Source organism: Oryctolagus cuniculus, chromosome 3 (assembly GCF_051225735.1).
Source record: "Oryctolagus cuniculus isolate XC-2025 breed Fujian yellow rabbit chromosome 3, ASM5122573v1, whole genome shotgun sequence".
Classification (NCBI taxonomy): Eukaryota; Metazoa; Chordata; class Mammalia; order Lagomorpha; family Leporidae; genus Oryctolagus; species Oryctolagus cuniculus.
This window is the reverse complement of record NC_142869.1, coordinates 90,277,947-90,297,163: the sequence shown is the minus strand read 5'-3', so window position 1 is coordinate 90,297,163 and position 19,217 is coordinate 90,277,947. Positions and strand designations below refer to the sequence as shown.

The 19,217-nt window shown below is 41.5% G+C and overlaps 1 protein-coding gene across 50 annotated transcripts in view; it reads right to left on the bottom strand.

The window, feature by feature from the left end:
* Positions 1–19,217, bottom strand: part of NEB (nebulin) — a 217,198-nt gene that overhangs the window by 47,306 nt on the left and 150,675 nt on the right. For 44 of the 50 annotated variants that reach the window (XM_089328318.1, XM_089328323.1, XM_089328336.1 and 41 more), the window contains exons 114-128: positions 18,920–19,024; positions 17,884–17,991; positions 16,888–16,992; positions 16,680–16,784; positions 15,584–15,682; positions 15,133–15,243; positions 10,520–10,624; positions 9,492–9,596; positions 9,128–9,232; positions 7,092–7,196; positions 6,516–6,620; positions 5,405–5,509; positions 3,962–4,066; positions 2,543–2,647; positions 328–432 (exon numbers count right to left, since the gene is read on the bottom strand). In XM_089328318.1, the coding sequence (XP_089184444.1) occupies positions 328–432; positions 2,543–2,647; positions 3,962–4,066; positions 5,405–5,509; positions 6,516–6,620; positions 7,092–7,196; positions 9,128–9,232; positions 9,492–9,596; positions 10,520–10,624; positions 15,133–15,243; positions 15,584–15,682; positions 16,680–16,784; positions 16,888–16,992; positions 17,884–17,991; positions 18,920–19,024 (1,578 nt within the window). Of the gene's footprint in view, positions 1–327; positions 433–1,811; positions 1,917–2,542; positions 2,648–3,961; positions 4,067–5,404; positions 5,510–6,515; positions 6,621–7,091; positions 7,197–9,127; positions 9,233–9,491; positions 9,597–10,519; positions 10,625–15,132; positions 15,244–15,583; positions 15,683–16,679; positions 16,785–16,887; positions 16,993–17,883; positions 17,992–18,919; positions 19,025–19,217 lie in introns of all 50 variants that reach the window. The other 6 variants (XM_089328319.1, XM_070070871.2, XM_089328337.1 and 3 more) reach the window with 2 other exon arrangements.

The following is a 19,217-nucleotide window of genomic DNA, read 5'->3' as shown; positions in this document are numbered from 1 at the left end:
ATCAAAAAGCAGAAAGACACGGTTATACTTCTCAAGTTATAATGCAAAAATACAAACACAAAGGTTGCTTTTGAGTGAATCTAGAGGAGACAGAGTTCTATCAATTCAACAGGTGCTTGCATGCGCCCAGCCAAGGCTTCAATGTTTCCCAACCAGCATATCTGCCAATTTGGCTGGAACCATTCTTTACTGTGAAAGAAGAGTCCTGTGCATCGGACTTTAAATGTCCCTGGCTGCCTTCCACTTAGTGGCAGCAGTCTTCAGACATTTTCATGATCTAGAATGTCCCCCGGGTTAGAGAATCTGTTCAGTGTTTCTTGTACTTACATCACTGATCTGTTTGTTGACTTTTGTGGTACGCAGGTGTTCTGGAGTATCCACAATTGAGGTGAATTTGTCCTTTGATTTTTCATATTGTTTCCTGTATTTGATCTAAATTGGGGGAGAAAAGAACCAGTTAACTCAAAGGAGAAAACAGGCAGTTTAGAAACCTAATTTTGCTCTGGAAACACCAGAATTAAAGTGTCATGGGGCTTTTTATCTAACTGGAAATGTTTAATTTAAGTTTGTACATGACAGCAATCATGTAATGGAGTGAGCAGATAATAAAAATCTTCCAATACATTTTATATATATTGAAACAAACTGAGGCCTCAAGGGCTTATAGGACAGAGCCAGGGGTACAAGTAGAGTGAATCTCAGATCTCAGAGCCAGACTAGGGCCTTGTTCTCTGGACTCTGATAAGTTTTGTTTCACTCCCAACATATTTCATTGAATATGTATGATCATTTTAGGTATTTTTCCATCTCAAAGATGAAAGAGAGATGTAAAATAATAGTGAATATATATAGTTTTGAAGTATTTATCCTTTTAAAAAGTGCATTTACTTTTGTAATTTCCAAGTCACAATTTTTTTTTCATGCACATAAGCTGTTTCAAGCAGAACGGATACAGAAAGCACAGCAGGATTTCATGCACAACTATGATGATCACATCAGGACGAAGGAGAAAGTTCAGGCAAACAGGAAGTTTATCCCAAGGGTGCATTCTCTTCATTTCACACGTGTTGCCTTGATGGTGAAATGATGAAACAAGTTGCTAGTTTAAAAGACCGATTTAAAAATTAGGCAAAGGGTCTGGGATAATGGTATTATACTGACATTGAATGTAGTAGTTAACTAATCATTACTGTCATTGCTTCTTCAAATTTGCTATTCATCATGGGGTGGAAAGGTAGCAACATATGCTACACTTGGCCTTGTAGGAAGGCAGTGTTAACAGCATTTCTGTAAACAAATATGGGTGAGATCAGAAAGGCTGGAAGTAACCTAACAATTTAGCATCAAACTTGAGATGTAGTATAAGAAGGAGAATATTCAAAGAGCAGCATGATAATCCTCATCTCATCTCTTCCAAATGGCACAGCTGCAGTGATAACTGAACAATGAAAACATTACACATTCAGACCTCTTCATGATGTTGAGTCTACTTGGTGTCCTCAATTTCTAAGGAATCTATTTCTGAGAGGAAATACTAAAAAGTACAAATGAATGTTACATCAATTTGGAAATCGTGTCTGAAGGAGTCTCAGTCAGTCATAGCAGAAGTTCCAGCAGTGTCAGAATACATAAGGATGACATCTGTCCCATGGTGACACTTAGCTGCATCCAGAGTTCACTTACAAGGAAGGAGTATTCGTGAGCTTTATGTGAAATCAGCATGTGCATGGAGCAGGGAGAGGAAATCGATGACGGCCCGGAAGGGAATGCCCCAAGACTTCTAAACCTCCTTCATGCCCCACCGACATTACCTGACTCCACATGTGAGTATTGTAGAGAGCAGTCAACATATCTGGACGCAGAATTTCATTACATCCTTGTTTCAGAAGCATCTTGGCACTAGATTTATATTTTCTCTGTCCATGCAAAGAGCAGTGAAGCACAAAAGAGACTTATGAAGACAGAAGAGAACATGGCTCTATATCCCCATCACCTCTGAGTGAAGAGATGTAGGCAGACACGCTTTATGTGCTCACACGGATGTGTGGGTGAAGGAAGACACCAAATATGTGATTGTGCCACACAGAGTGACTGTAGCACTTGCAATGGACCACCCAGCAGTCCTTGGGAATGGGGAATGAGCTAGGCTCACTTATGTTACCACCAAAATGGTTTATAGAGAAAGACATCATTAAAAAAGAAAAGTATAGAAAGGAGTTCCCTCTTGTCTCCTTTCATTCGTTGTTTGCTTCTTTAGCTTTTGCAATGCATTTTGCCATTTACAAACAGGTTCTCCAGGAGAATAAATGGTGGGAAGACCCAGCTTTTCTTTTTTTCCCTTCACCACAGCACCAGTGAGTACACAGAGCATGGACTGGCACACTCAAATAGCTCACCGGCTCTTTGGGTGGCTAGACATATACTTGGAAACAGGACAGCCCAATATCATAGGCAGAACCTATGACATCCTTGCAGCAGACGGGACGACACCTCATGAGAAAAACAGTTCTGTCTGGGCCATTGGCTAGCCCCAGCACAGTACCTGACTGATCTGGTCGCCTGCAGTCTTAGCCAACAGATGTCTAGGCTCATCGACTACCAGCTGGTATTTATCTTTCCGCTGCTCATAGTCAGCTCTGTATTTTTTCTGCTCAAACATCATATCAGATTATAGCAAGAGTACAACTTCAAGACTACACAGAAATGTCCCAAAGTAAATACTCCAGAGTCAAAGCATATCATTTCCAGAAGTGGGTTCTCCAAGCACCCAGGGCAATCAAAACAGGGAGGCAAGAGAGTCAACAGAAGCAAGATGACCTGGAAGAAGCTGGAGCTTGGGATAGATCTGAGTTATGACACTGAGCATTGTCTATTTGTACATAGGATACTGTTGCCATTGTTAGGTTTGATGGCATCTGCACTGCATTTAAAATGAGGTACTGACAAGTTACAAGATTACTGCTAAGGCTGTGAGAATCCAAAAGCATACCTGATGCTAAAATATTCATAGAAAAGTTATAGTCATCTTCTAAAACTTATGAATTTATTTGATTACACAAGAGAACTGAAAATCCTTTGTGAAATAGAAGCAAAACATATCAAGACTGCCTTCCTAGGAAGCTACTGACAATAATTCTTCAGAGGTGTTCAGCCTAGAAACCTACTGAAAATGTAAAATATAAAAATTTTTAAAAACCATAAAAATCATATTTAGTATACTACTGACATTTTCATTTTTATCTAAGTTTTACAAATTTACTATCATTATTTTAGAACTTATAGAAATCCATGGAAAGCCTGAGAATTCAAAATTAAATACAGGTTTAATTATAAAAACATTCAAACAAATAAATTCATAGCTTGCTTATTTCAGTCATCTTAAGATAAATTTAACTGAAATTATTGCAAAGATGGCTACAGGAATGACTAGGTAGAATATAAAGGGAAATTCCGGGTACAAATGATTATTTTTGTGCACTAATATGTGGAAGTAATCCTCGCAATACATGTGAGTACATGAATCACTACTATCTGCAGAGGGGTGGCTCCCCTAACCACTCTCCTTTTGGTATCTTTGTGGAAAAAACTAAATTAACCTTGAACTTCAGGGTCCCCCACCAGCACACAGTATTTTGTTTAAGGGAGGTCATCTGACATTCAACAAAATCTTTTACCTTCTTGCTCTCAACACTCATGGGGCTGTGCTGCCCTGTGTCAGTGCAAACAGAGCTGCATTTGACTTCTGGCCCTCTCACCACTCTTAATACTCCCTTCATTGCTTATTCATGGTTTTGCCAGAGCCTATCTGTTGGTGACATTAGAATCTTTTCAAATCTTATATTTATTTTGGGTGAACCTTCAGGATGCCTTTCTTGTCCTCTATGCACTGGATTTTAAACAAATAACTCTATGGACTTCCTATGGGAACTAAATAGGTTTTAGTGGATTGGTTCATACATACCTCATTCATCAACTGAGTTGCATACTTGAAATGTCTATTGATTGGACAGTCGGCGACATACTTGAAATCTGACTTTGTCCTTTCAAATACCTCTTTATATTTATACTAGAGAAAATACAACAGATTAGTTGATAACAGGTTGTGATTAAGAATGACACATGCTATTTATCTTATATACTTGTGATTCTTCATTCATAGAGCTAACAAATATTTACTGAGTGTTTACTCTGTTTCCAAGGCAATGAAAGGTAGACTTGCTAGGAAACCTTACAAACTAGCCAAAAATATATACTAGAAGACAGCTTCATCGAATAGATGTCAAACAGAACTATTTTCCATATTGGACCAAAATCTAAGCAAATTCTTTTTGTTGTTTCATACTTTATGAATAGCTTACTTGCAAGGTTTTTTTTTCTGCAAGTACTTGATGATCAGTTTTAGCCCATTAATTTGAATATAGCTTTCCAGTAATTAATCATACAATAATAATCTTTTCAGCAGATGTGAGCTATGACCCATGCAGCCTACCACCTGTTTTCAAAAAGTCCTGTGAATTATAAAGAGCTTTTATAATTTTAAGAGGTTGTAATGAAAAAAATAAGAGTATGTTCTAGAATGAATATGCACTAGTGGGCTATGAAGTCTAAAATATGTACTATCTAGGGGCCAGTGCTATGGTACAGCAGGCTAAAGCCCCAGCCTGCAGAACTAGCATCCCTTATGGGTGCTGGTTCAAGTCCCGGCTGCTCCACTTTCAATCCAGCTCCCTGCTAATGTGCTTGGGAAAGCAGTGGAGGAAGTTCCAAGTTCTTGGGCCCCTGCACCCACATGGGAGACCTAGAAGAAGCTCCTGGCTCCTGGATTCAGATCAGCTCAGCCACATCCATTTGAGGAGTGAACCAGCGGACAGAAGACCTCCCTCTCTGTCTCTACCTTTCTCTCTAACTCTTTCAAATAAATAAAATAAATCTTAAAAAAAAAGAAGTACTATCTGGCACTTTCCAGAAAAAGCTGACTAACTCCAGTTTTATAGCTCAAAGGGAAGTTAATTCAACTGCTTTGTTTTGTAAATAGGAAAATGAAGCCATAAAGCTAAGTGGTTTGCCTCAAGTCACGCATCATCTGTGCATTAAAAGCACCCCATGTTATATTTGCTACTGTATCAGCTCTAAGAGGGCAAATCACCCAGAGGGACCTAATAGGGAAAGAATTCTAGGAGAGCCATGAGTTGTACTGAGATGACTTCTCATCAAATTCAAATAAGCGACTATAGTCAAGGAGGTAAGTACCAAAGAAATTCCTACAGAATGTGAATAATTCAGTGTGCCTTTCAACTAGAGAGTCTAGAGGAAGAATAGGGGGTAAGGAAGGCTATTTCTTCAGTACTAATTCTCTCTGTAGGTATGTATTGAATAGATGTAGCCATTCTCCCCAAGTAGATACCTTGCTGTACAGAGTCTTGTTCTTTTCAGCCAGAGTGAAGTCAGGTGTATCGTAAGCATAGCAACCAATACCTTTCAGCCAGGTCAAATCTTCTTTATATTTTATCTAGGGAAGAAGAACATCATCAAAGTGTTTTAAGAACCTATCTCCAAACAACATTGTGTTAGCATCCATACGCATGGGACAAATAGAGACTCTGACCCCGGAGACAGGTGGAGAAATAAAGTATTAAAACCATTATTTAAAAAGTTTTCAGTAATACTGATTTCTGCTCATTTTATGGTGAATTATGCCATGGTATATGAGAATTTTCATTTTTCATACTAATTGAAAGCAATTCAAATTAACAGGCATAGTTTCCTAGAAAGTATATCATGAACTTGGCAGCTATATTTTCATTTAGAGAGCTGCAATTTCTTTCTAAATGAGCATTGTTATGGGTCTTTTTTTTTTTTTTTTTTTTTTTTTTTGACAGGCAGAGTGGACAGTGAGAGAGAGACAGAGAGAGAAAGGTCTTCCTTTTGCCGTTGGTTCACCCTCCAATGGCCGCCGCTGCAGCCGGCGCACCGCGCTGATCCTGGCAGGAGCCAGGAGCCAGGTGCTTTTCCTGGTCTCCCATGGGGTGCAGGGCCCAAGCACCTGGGCCATCCTCCACTGCACTCCCTGGCCATAGCAGAGAGCTGGCCTAGAAGAGGGGCAACCGGGACAGAATCCGGCGCCCCAACCGGGACTAGAACCCGGTGTGCCGGCGCCGCAAGGTGGAGGATTAGCCTATTGAGCCACGGCGCCGGCTCTGTTATGGGTCTTAATTGCTTCATGATATTGTCTCTCCAATGGATCAAATATAGGCTATTTCCTAGGTGAAAAATAGCACTTCCAGTTATGTATTATGATACCATACATTTAGAAGAAAAATTAGGCTTATAAATTTGAATACATTTTCCCTCTCTTAAATTGCAATTCACTCACTTAGCAATTGACTTTTATGATTTACATATCCCTACTCAAGATCTTGAATCTAGTCAGGGATTTCATCGGCTTAGTGCAGTGCTCGACTTCCTAACTACCACAGGAACAGGAATTTGTGAAAATGGAAGATTTCAACACTCACATCACTGACGGCATCCGTGACTGCCCGGTGGTGGAAATGTTCTGGGCGATCGGGAATAGACCTCCAGATTCCCAAATGTCTCATGTAGTTCTCCTTGTATTTCACCTGTTGTAAAAATACAGAGAGCCATGGAGTCTTACCCAGAAGCAATGTAAAAAGGTCTGTTTCTGTCATTTAGAAAACAGAGGATGATTAAAAATGGGGGCAGGGAGGGAGTGGGCATTTGGCTTAGTGGTTAGGATCCTGGTAGGGCACTCGCATCTCACGTTAGACTGCCTGAGTTTGCTACCTGGCTCTGGCTCCTGACTGAAGCTTCCTGCTAAAGCACACCCTGGGAAACAGCAGTGATAGCCCAAGTAGTTGATTCTTGCAACCCATGTGGGAGTTCCTAGCTCCTGGCTTCAGCCCAGCCCTGCCTTGGCTGCTGTGATGAGCATTTGGGGAATGAACTCATGGATGGGAGTTCTCTATGTCTGTGTCCCTCTCAAATACATTCATTAATTTTTAAAAATATCTTTTTAATGATGGGGGGGGGGTTACAGAGCCCAGCACAAGTAGGATTAATTCATGACATACTTTACTGATGTCATCTGTGACTTTGCGATGATAAACAATGTCCAGAGCATCCTTCACAGTGTGGTACTTCCCTTTGGTCTTTTGAAATGTTTCTTTGTAGCGTAGCTAGAAAGAGAAAAAGCCCATTACAGATCACAGGGACTACTAAATGAAATAACTGAGCTCTTTTAAGCTTGACTTCTCTTATGTTTTCCCAAGAATAAGTTTCAGAAAATTCAAGTAAGACAATTAGGGAAAATGAATGAAACCCAAACAAAGTATGCAGATGATTTAGTTCATTTGTAGTGACAAGTATACCATGGTAATGTAAGGTGTTAACATCAGAGAGAGCTGAGTGGGGGATTTATGGAAGCCTCCTCTATTATCTTTGCCAGTTTTATATAAATCTAAGACTGCTTAAAATAACAAGCTCATTTAAATGTAAAAATAAGCCAAAAGTTCGTTTTGGGGGAGGAAGAAGACCAAACATAACCTTAGTCAGCCCAATATATGAATATATTTATATAGATGGCAAGGGGAGAAAGATTTTTCTTCTAAATGCTGGTACTGGAATGTCTTCTGCACGAAGCAGTCCTGAAATTTTCTTTCATTATAATCTTTACTTTTGTGATAATTTAAGAGAAATCAGTTCTTGTTCTAACCCAAGAATATCCTAGAAGATTAATTTCATCTACACAAGGTGGGTAGCCTTTCAACCTCAAGCAGTTTTCTTTTATGGGCATCTGATTAAATATATAACAGAAGTGTCTTTTCTTTGACTTTGCAGCTTTCCCCTTTTAGATGGATAATCTCATAAAGTCACTTGGCTCAATATAGGGGGATAGCCACTGAATTTAATGCCAGATACCACCCTTGCTATATGGGACTAGTTTAAGATTAGAGTTAGCAGAATTAGTACTGCTGAGGCCGTAGGGATGGGGCTGACCAGTGGGGCATCATGAACCCCAGGAGCCAATTTAACTGGGTTGCTACTCCCATGAGATGCAAATTACGCTTGGTTCAAATTGATATTCAACAATAACCTTGAAGTGACAAAGATGGGGAAATGTCACAAGAAGGCAAAAATATCCTAAAGCACAGGATTTGAGGGGAATGTGATTTCCTTAGCTTCTATTTTAAGCACTAACCGGTATTACCTCTTTGCAACTAGTTCTTAGCTCCAAATAAATACTTATGACATAGACCATCACAACTACCTTAAGATGCCTTGAAATCCTAGGGCTAGATTGTGAACTTGAAGAGTTATGAAGCTAGCTTAAGCTTCTAGCTTACATACCAATATTTCAAGTCCACTAGGAGGTTCTGATCCTGGTAGTGAGCACAAGGAACTTGCAGTTGGCCTCTTAAGACACAAAACTGGTAGATTCTGGCTATCTACTGTGGGTTGATTAACTTTGTATCATCATTACTGTGAACAGGCAGTCTTGTCCTCGATCACATGATATGGAAAATGAGACCTGTCCCTCCTACTTCTAACCAATGTGTCACGTGTCATTGGCAAGGTCTAAATGTTGGCAACTAAAAGAAGATGGGGGATATTTAGAGTCTCAACTAAAGGTCCAGAAATGTGCCAGAAAATACACATTATCTTATTTCAACTTATTATTGTGATTCTCATCCCCATTCCATTTATAGGATGAGAGATTCTAAAAAATCTGACAAATTATCTAAGAGTCAAACATCAGGCATATGACAGCATCCAGAATTGAATCCGTATTTGGGTGACATCAAGACTATGATTTTATGGAAAAGTAAATTAATTGTTGAGGATTCCTAAGATATGCTACTGAAGAATTACAAGAAAGAGTCATCTTTTTGCCCTGGAGAGAACTGAGAAGACAAGGGTTCTAGCATCTCTCCACATTATTCTTTGCTACTTTGCTTGACCAGTGTTGTTTTAGTGTTTGTGGTTTTTTTCCTGATCTATACTGTCCATGATCCTGAACCACAAATGTGACTGAACTATCTTGTTTCTGACATACTTCTACCTCAGCTCTCCCTATCACAACAAAAGAAGGGAGGGGAGAGATACATACATCACTGGCATTCCAGTAGGCATTCTTGGCTCTGATGAGGATTGGTGTATCTGGAATTGGGGTGTACTTGTCCTTCATCTTTTCATATTGAACCTTGTACTTTTTCTAAGAAGTAAAAGTAGAAGAGAAAGGCAAACTTCAGTTTACGTGTCTTCCATCCTTACGAATTCACAAGCAAGTCACAACTCCAGCAGACAGACACAATACATCACACTCTTGAAGAGAACAGCTTTATCCTCTGTGTTTTGATGATGCTGAACACAATCTGTAGTAATGAGCCCTCTGATCACAGACAGCAGGTGAAGGGTTTAACAAAGGGTTTTTTCTTTAGCCCGGTGCTTCAAGTGCTGAATCCCCATCTTACCTCGCTCACCATGTCCTTCACATCTCTAGCATGCTTTAAGGCTGTGGTCTGATTTCCAGCATGATGATGGGGTCTTTCTTTGGTGGCAAGTTCAACATACAGATACTGAATAGTAAGAGAATAGGGTAAGATAGTACAGAGACAAACCACTTAGTATGTAGTATTCAACTCTCTTCATTCACTTCTAAGCCTTAAATGGGAAGGCAGTGTCTACCTGTCTGGGTTTGCTTGTTTTTTTACTAAATGTATTTCTGTTAATTTGTTTATGTCCCACATTTGAAAACATATACCTGCTCCAGTTAGGTCCAATCGAAAGCCAGGTGATAAAGAATGCCAGTAGAAGAGTGAGAGGATTCTCATAGATATTTTCCCCCCATTTTTATCTGACTGCATAAAATGTGGTTTCATTTGACTGTGGACAATAGGCAGAACTTGTGGGATGATCAAGCAATCATTTTTATTACTTGAAGTCCACAGACCGCTCATCCGATGACAAATGTTACAAAGGAAGACATGGTATCCCTTGCTTACATAAAACATAATTATGACGGTGCAAAGAAATTTGCTAGGGCTGGTGTTGTGGCAAAGTGGATTAAGCTGCTACCTGTGATGTCAGCATCCCATATTAAATGGCAGTTCAAGCTACAGTGCTTCTGATCCAATGCTCTCTGTTAATGCGCCCAGGAAAGCACTGGATAATGGCCCAAGTATCTGGGCTACTACCACCCACGTGGGAGACGCAGATGGAGTTCCTGACCCCTGACTTCAGCCTGGCCTAGCCATGGCCATTTAGGGAGTGAACCAGCCGACGGAAGACTCTGTCTCTCCATCACTCTGCCTTTCAAATAAAAGCAGTGAGTCTTTTAAAAAAGAAAGTTGCTGTTTGAATGGCTACATTAACGAGCATACAGCTGAAGCAAAGGGCAAAATAACCAAAGGCGAGAATCTGTGACCAGGCAGGAGAGGTCGGGTTCACGTAAGTGTCCGTGTGATGTCAGTGGGGCAGATTTAGGAACCTTCACTCTTACCTGACTCTGAAGCTTCTGTCCTCGTTTGGCTCTTAAAAGATCAGGAGTATCAGGAACTGAAGTGAAGATGGACTTCTGCTTCCGGCCGGAAGCTCTGTACACGAGCTGGGCAGAAAACACATCAGCTTTGTTGACATGGTGTGTTCTCTGCATATGGCCTTGGGGCTTCCTCACAGGAGAGGCCGGGGCCTTCCCACCACCACAATCTGTTTATTTCTAATAAACCAGCCACTTAGTTTCTTCCTGAGCTCTTTTTCTTTTCCCTTTTGCATCAAAAAATGAGACGTCTAGTCTGTTCACGAGCTGCTGGGTTTGTGGTCCTGTTCTCTCTCGTCCTGTCTTGAACCTGTTCTAACCATTACCCCCTGAATCATGTCATAAGCCCCCCTGATTTTCCAGCTCTCCTCCTCCATCTGCAGACTCCACGGCCCCCTCCATTCAGGCTTTTCTGGCTGGAAGCCCATGTCCTTCTCCTCTCCCTTCTCAGCCAAGACGATTGTATGTTTCTTCATTTCTTCTCTTTTGGTTAATTTCTCAAGTCTGCTTCTGCTCCTATTTGCTCCATTTTGCTAAAGGATTCCTTTTTCTGTCAGCCACGGCAGAAACTTGAGGAGTCTCTTAATTCCCACATCTAATGGTCCTGAATCCTGGGCTCCCAGCTCTGCAGTAGTCCTGACACCTGGTCCTTCTACTGCTTTCTTACCACCACTGCCCTGATTTGGTTTCTACACAATCTTAACAGCTTCCTAAACCACCTTCCCAACTCCTCTGTGTGGCAGCTCCACACGGCCAACCTGTATTTCACAAGACTGAGAGACAGATTTTCATGAGGCTCAGATCTACCATGCTTAGAGATAACTCTAATCTCAAGATCATTAATATAACACCTATGCGTCTTTATGATATGGTTTCAACCCATGCTTCTAACCTCATTTCTCCAAGCTCTTCCATACTCCTCTTGTGCTATTTGAAATCATGGCCATTTTCACATAGTGTCCACCCTGCCTAGAATGTCCTTCTCACTCTTAACTGCATGGCAAACTCCTAGAATCCATGCTGTCTTGATCATTCCTGTTAAACACCATTTACCACATTGGTGTCTGTTTCTTTTCCCATACCAAGGGCCCATGGAATGCAGTAACTCAGTAATATGATCTTTTCGCCACCTAGTGCTTAGGCAAAGGAAAATAGTAGTACCCTAATAAATGTTGAGAGAATTTAATATAATAAGGCAAACTATACAGAATAAATGGGGGACCAGCCCTGTGGCATAGTGGGTTAAGCTGCCGTCTGTGACACCAATCTCATATAGGCACCGGTTCGAAACCTGCTGCTCCACTTCAGATATAACTCCCTGCTAATGTGCCTGGGAAAGCAGTGGAGGATGGCCCAGGTGCTTGGGCCACTGCAGCCATGTGGGAGACTCGGAAGAAGTTCCTGGCTTCTAGCTTTGGCCTGATCCAGCCTTGGCTGTTGCAGGCATTTGGGTAGTAAATCAGCAGATGGAAGATGTCTCTAACTCTCTCTCTCTCTCTCTCTCTCTCTGTAAACTCAGCCTTTCAAATAAATGAATAAATCTTTAAAAAAAGAATACTAAAAAGAATTCTAATAATGGATTAAATACCAGTTGAACATACAAAATATAATGTATATAGAAATCAGTTTTTTAAAATTAAATTATATACTTCTGCAAATTAAAATGCAGCTCCTATGTTTGGGGCTGTTTTTAATGTTATTATTAAAAGGGAGATAAACTAACTGAAAACTTAGTTTTTTCCAGGTTAAATTTTGAGTAAGCCAAATTGACAAACTCAGAATTGTGTGGTTAAAAGGAGCCCAGGCTGGCGCCGTGGCTCACTAGGCTAATCCTCCACCTTGCGGCGCCGGCACACCGGGTTCTAGTCCCGGTCGGGGTGCCGGATTCTGTCCCGGTTGCCCCTCTTCCAGGCCAGCTCTCTGCTGCGGCCAGGGAGTGCAGTGGAGGATGGCCCAAGTGCTTGGGCCCTGCATCCCATGGGAGACCAGGATAAGTACCTGGCTCCTGCCATTGGATCAGCGCAGTGCGCTGCCGGCCGCGGTGGCCATTGGAGGGTGAACCAACGGCAAAGGAAGACCTTTCTCTCTGTCTCTCTGTCTCTCTGTCTCTCTCTTTCACTGTCCACTCTGCCTGTAAAAAAAAAAAAAAAAAAAAAAGGAGCCCAAATCATTTAATCCAATTCTTTAGCTGAGGAAGTTGTGGGACTGAAACTCTGAATTATATAAGGTCATATAACTAATTTGAAATAAAACTGGGACTAAAATCCAATTCTCCCATACCGTTTCTGTAATTCTCTGACTTATGTTTCCCATGTACTTAGATAGACTTTATTTATTTATTTATTTGATAGACTTTATTTATGCTTCTTGGGACAACATCCCTGCTTCCAAATGCACATACGCATGTCCAGGATCTATACAATTGAAAGAGAACTCAAAAGTCAGTTACTTGAATTCTCTTTAGCCATCAAACTTTTAACTATGTCAGTATATCCCCAAATTTCCCGGTGCAACAACTTCCCAGGGTCTTGATCAAGAGCAAACTTGTAGGCTGCATCCCTGACCTCCTGAATTCAGGGGAGAGGCAGGGAACAGTATTTTACAGAGCCCGGGCCATTCTTATGGAAAAGCAGATGTGGTGGAAACTACACTACTGGAAAAGATCCATTCTCCCTCTTCAGGGTTGGTACACAATAGGCACAAAAGACCAGTAGGAACTGGGAAGAGGAGAAACTAAAATTTCTGAACCCAGATATCCAGGAGAAGTAAAGATATTGAGGTACCTTTATTCTAAGGCACTTTAAGTTCCCAAACAACATTTTATTATTTGGTGCCTAGAGGAGATGTGATGCAGTGGTTTGCAGTAAATGATGCCTACTGGGATTACCTAAGGAGCATCTACAAGCACACCAGTGCCCAGACACAGAGAACCAGTGTGGTGTGGAACCAGGCTCAGAGCCCACTCAGGGGTAGTTTCCAAATATTCCGAAGTTGATTCCTGTACTCAGCCAGGGTAGAAAAGCCAAAGTGAAACTTTACTGCGATAAACTTTACTGTGTGGGCTCTGGGTGAAATACAAAGAGAAGCTGGTAAGAAAGCAAATGGGTTCAATGTAGTACTCGTGACAGCTGAAGAATGAATCACCCTGTGACTCTGGCTCCCTGAGTGTATAGGCGGTTGCCTATCTAAGGGCAACATTTGGAGTGCCAGGGCTCTAAGTTCAAGAGCATGACATTCCTAAGCAGCCATCAGTACTATTGAGAATGATGAAGCCACATTTCAGGCATGGAAAGTCAAGACTCCGTGGCAAAAAAAAAAAAAAAAAAAAATCCTACATGAAGGATCTCTGTGAGACCTCAGTGGAAAGAAGGATGTACTTTTCTCTGAAGGGAGGAGAGAAACTTCCACTTTGCTTATGGCTGTGTCCAAACACTGATGGAGTCTGTGGTCATGAAAGGCTTCCATAGCCTTAGCAGCCCAAGGGAAGAGCCTCGGGTGATCACCGACGTCATAAATAAGAGTGTTAATTCTTAAATCAACAACAGAAGTCATTGTGCACTTACTCCCCATGTAGGACCTCTGTCCTTAATGAGTTATACTATGAAAATTGACTGAAAATCTTGGTATCAAACTGTAGTCTACGTGTTGTGTGTGGGGGGGTGGGTGCAAACTGTTGAAATCTGTGCTTAACATGGAGTTGGTCTTCTGTATATAAAATCAAACTAAAAATGATGCATAATGAAGAAGGAGATGGGAGAGGGCGAGGGAGGTGGAATGGGAGTCAGGGAGGGTTCCTAAAGTTGTACCTATTAAAATGCATTTATTAAATAAAAACTTTTAAAAAAAGAGAGAGAATGATGAAGTCACAACACAGACTAATGGAAGAATGAGAATCACCCACTGACCTATAAAAGGAGCAATCATTTACATTTGTGGAGTGCCCATAACTGTTGCAAAGCACAGTCACTCACTGGCAAACAGGGGCATCTATTATGGCCAGGGCCTTATGGGAAACATGGATAAATAAGGTGGGATTCAGTCCTCAAAGACTTGACAAGTAGTCAGGTGAGAAAGCCAGAGACAGGTAACTGCAATAATTCCAGAGCCTCACTGTTAGGCAGGCCGATGGAATGAAACTGAATAGTCTGAATGTTACTGAGTGGGCAAAGAGCAGGGAGCTGTCAAAGACCAAACAGCACTGCCATGAACAGTGTTGCTGAGAGAGAAAAAAACAAATGAAATAAGTCTGATTTGGAGACTATAACAATATCATAAGAAAGAAGGACTTTCTAACCTATAAAATCAAGTAAAACCTCTCATCAGTCCTACTCACAGGAAGGACAAGAATGAATACCCTCATTTTACCGTAAGGGATAAAATAAGCAAACTAACATACTGTGAAGTCAATTGACTTGCTTAGACATGGCGGTCACTCCTCCGTTAAGGGCACAGGGGAAGTGTTCTCGCTGTTGCGGCTGCCTGAAAACTGATCACTAGAGGAACTGAGCACCACTGTGATAATTCCGTTCATATCTAGCAATTTGGTTCACCCATAGGGACAGGCAAAGCACACTTACCTCACTCAGGTGAGTCTTCAGCTCCTGCACTTTTCTGTATTCTGGGGTGTCAAGTACCACTTTGTATTTGTCCCGCATCTTCCTGGCATTGTCAGTGTACAGGTAGTTAGACTAACAAAATAACAAGAGAAATGCAAGTTGATTAATCATTTAAGGAATTGTGTGTCAACATTGCTTTTTAAATGGCCAGTGTCTGCAAGCTGAGCAGGCCCTTCAGGTATCCTGGTTGTCTTCTCAGGTAAACAAGAAAATAATTGTCATGTAACTAAGCTCATCCTCTTTCATACGAGGTATAGATCATCTTAATCAGGTCACGGCCTGGACAAAGGGGGCGAGTAGTAAATTTCCCCTTAAAAATAGCTGAAGGCTAGGATTCCTTCTGCCCAGCTGCTGGATGCTGGTGGCAGGGAGTCTGAAGCTGTGCCAAGGCATCTGTGAAGAGTGCACTCACCCAGAGTTTCCGCAGGTGCCGGGAGCGGACCATGTCAGGAGTGTCGTACAAGAAGCAGCCAAGTCCCTTCAGGATCTGCAAGTCCTCTTTGTATTTAATCTGTGGGGCAAACACAGAATTTAAGTGGTCATGAGCAATTATAAATAAGGAAAAAAGAAGAGTTGTTGTACTTCTTTACTGATATAGAGTGGTCCCCCTTTATCTACAATTTCACTTTCCCTGGTTTCCGTTCTATCCATGGTCAACCATAGTCTGAAAATATTAAGTGGAACATTCCAGAAATAAAACATTCATAAGTTTTAAGTACATTTTATTACATTGTTAAAATTGTTCTATCTTATTATTTTTTAAAATGTCTTACTATACCTAATTATAAATTTAACTTTATCTTAGATACGCATGTATAGGAAAAAACATAGCATATACACAGGGTTTGATCCTATGCAGTTTCAGGCAGCTCCCAAGTCCAAGTCTTGCAAGTATCCTCTGCAGATAAAGGGTCTCTACTCTTTCATTTTGGTTCAACACATCCACCTTGTGTTATCTGTTACCTGCTTGCACTCAAGTAAGTCGAGTTTTCTCATTTAAGTATGTAACTCTGAGCTTGGAGGAAAACATTAACATCATTTTATTATTATACTATCAATGGGAGAAAAGCAGAGATTGAATGGATTGGTCTTTAAAGAAATGGAAACATCCAAGGGGAATTTTAAAAAGCAGTATCAGGAAGTTGCTCAGAGAGGTAGGAATGGGTATGTGCGGAAGAAAGTCATTAACATGATCCGGGACACGGCCACTTAGAGTGGAGGGGCGGTAACGACTCAGCATAGAATGTAGAATGGTGGTCACTGGGTGATGGAGAATGGTGGCAACTCTTCTATTTTCCAAATGGTGCTCTTACTACTACTGCCGTAGCTGGAGAATTGTGGAGATTTGTGGAGTTCTACCTTCCCACTATTTCATCTCCAACCTGTACACACAGTTTAGAAGTTCTCAGTGGAGAAGGGCATTCAAAAACCACCGGATGTCTTAAACGCTGAAAACAACCCTGCCCCTTGGTAAGACTCCTCCAGAAAGAGCCCCGTGAGACGCTTACATCACTGGTGATGTCTCCCACGTAGCGGCAATGGAGCACGTGCGGTGTGTACGGCAGGGAGATCATGTGGCCCTGCATCTTGAAGAAGTCTGATTTGTAGATCAGCTAAAGGAAAACAACAGCAACAAGCAGAAACACACAATTAGAGAGTGCAGATGGCTGACATTCATCCCTGGGTTCCGCGGCCTGTCTCTCTCCTAATACTCACCTCACTGACAGCTTCCTGTGTCTTTTTGACTTGGCGAATTTCAGGAGTGTCAGGCGTTGTGTGAATCTTGTCTTTGAGTTTGTGGTACAATTCTCGGTACAGTCTCTACATTAGAGGAAAAGCCATTGCGATGGTTAGGGGAGGGTTAATGAGAGCATCAACTGACTAATCAACAATCAAATACTTCACACAAAGAGCCTGGAGAGGCTATGGGAAATGACTGAGATTAAAGAAAAAAGGAGAAGTGATACTAATTCAATGTAGGTGAAGGATCCCAAGTCTTCCACTTTCCATCAGATGGTTATAGAGAAGGATAGGATACACAAATAACTGATGTAGAAAACTAGGGTCATGAGTCAGACTAAAAGGCAATCTGTTTAAAGATTTCTGAATACAATTGTCAGAAGAAAGAATCTTCTTTAGGAAGATTTTGCATCGTAATCTACAGAACTGGGTCCCTGTGATGACATTACAAATACAGAATAACACTGCAAAGAGATACTAGTATTAAAACAGTGACACAGGGGCCGGCACGGTGGCGCAGCAGATTAATGCCCTGGCCTGAAGCGCCGGCATCCCGTATGGGTGCTGGTTCTAGTCCCGGCTGCTCCTCTTCCGATCCAGCTTTCTGCTATGGCCTGGAAAAGTGGTAGAAGATGGCGCAAGTCCTTGGAACCCTACACCCACGTGGGAGACCTGGAAGAAGCTCCTGGCTCCTGGCTTCAGATCAGCGCAGCTCCGGCTGTTGTGGCCATCTGGGGAGTGAACCAGCGGATGGAATACCTATCTCTCTCTATCTCTGCCTCTCTCTGTAACTCTTTCAAATAAATAAATCTTTTTAAAACAAAAACCAATAAACGGTGACACAAAGGATTCTGTTACTCCCTGTTGACATGCACATTTACAGCTTAAATACAATTAATTCTTACTCCTTTTCAAACAAGTCATGGTCTTTGAAACTCAGCGTTTCCCCCAGTGAATCCGTATTCACAGTACCTCACTGGTGACTTTGTTGACTCTTCGGACGTTGACAAATGGAACATCATTGGGGCCCAGAGTGTACCCGTTCGCCTTGATGTGCTCATAAACTTCTTTGTACTTAAACTACAAAAGCAAAGTCAGAATGAGAGTGATGATGGGTAAAGAGAGAGCATTATATTTCTCAAATAGAAAAGAGATGTCATCTTTATTTGAAAATTGTTCTCTAAGCATTAAGAAAAGCCAGGGACAAAGCCTCAATATTTATTTTAGTCTTGAAAATTGTTTGTTAGAAAATAAAGCCTTGTCCAGAAAGGAATAAATTCCAACCTTCCTTAGGTGAAATCCATTTTGTAGGGTGGTTACACAAAATGCAAGAAAAACATAATATGACTAGGAAATTAGGAAATACAAAAAAGGAACAGGAGAATATTTTTAAGAATGATGAATGGCTTTCTGGAGTAATTCTTTAAATGACACATTACATTGTTAAGATCTCTGACTGATTGCTTTAGAAACACTATTGGGCCACAGGCTATGGAGCCTCTTTTGCTAGCACAGTTGATTCCCAGGACCTTGAAGGGTAGTATGGAAGCAAGAGCTTAGTCTTCAAACAATGGCTGGTTCGTAAGCACAGTCAGCAGACCAGAGTCACTGGGATAGTCAAACTTCTCTAGGCCTTACCCATGGGGTAAATGCATCAAGTTCCAATCTAATCTTTTAAGATGTGGGGAAGGGTAATATCAGAGCCAATACCTGAGCAAGCTGCAGGCAGTGGCAGTTTATGAAGCTTCATTTCCAGTCAATGATCTGGGATAGGTCAGAACGCTTCTGTACCAAGACCGCGGGCCACAGGCCCTGAGCCAGATCTCCCATGAACATCCTATCCTACCCCACTGGGCTGCCCCACAGTACCGCTGGCTTGTAAAAGCAGCCAACTTTATAGCACTCCTTGAAAGCATGTGAGTGGAAGATGAAATGAAGCTACTGATTAACACTAGTTCCTTCCCTCCCCAACCTCAGACCACAGCCTAACGAGGAGGAGACCACTCACATAACTGCTCATGTATCGGATGTCCTTGTTGTGCTTGAAATGAGGAGTATCTCCGGGAAGCCGATATCCAGTGGGCAGGGTGCGAAGGCTGGTTTTGTATAGATTCTGCCGGAATGAGGAAGAGTAAGTACAATGGCAAGTGGCATCAACAACATCTGAGGTAAACAAATCATACACAGCTCCCGTTGGGATTTTGATCAGATACCTAACGTACTTGTGCCCAATGAACTGATTCCAAGAAGAAATCAAATAAGTTCCAAGAGTCATGAAAGACTCAGGTAACTCTTAACCTATTGTT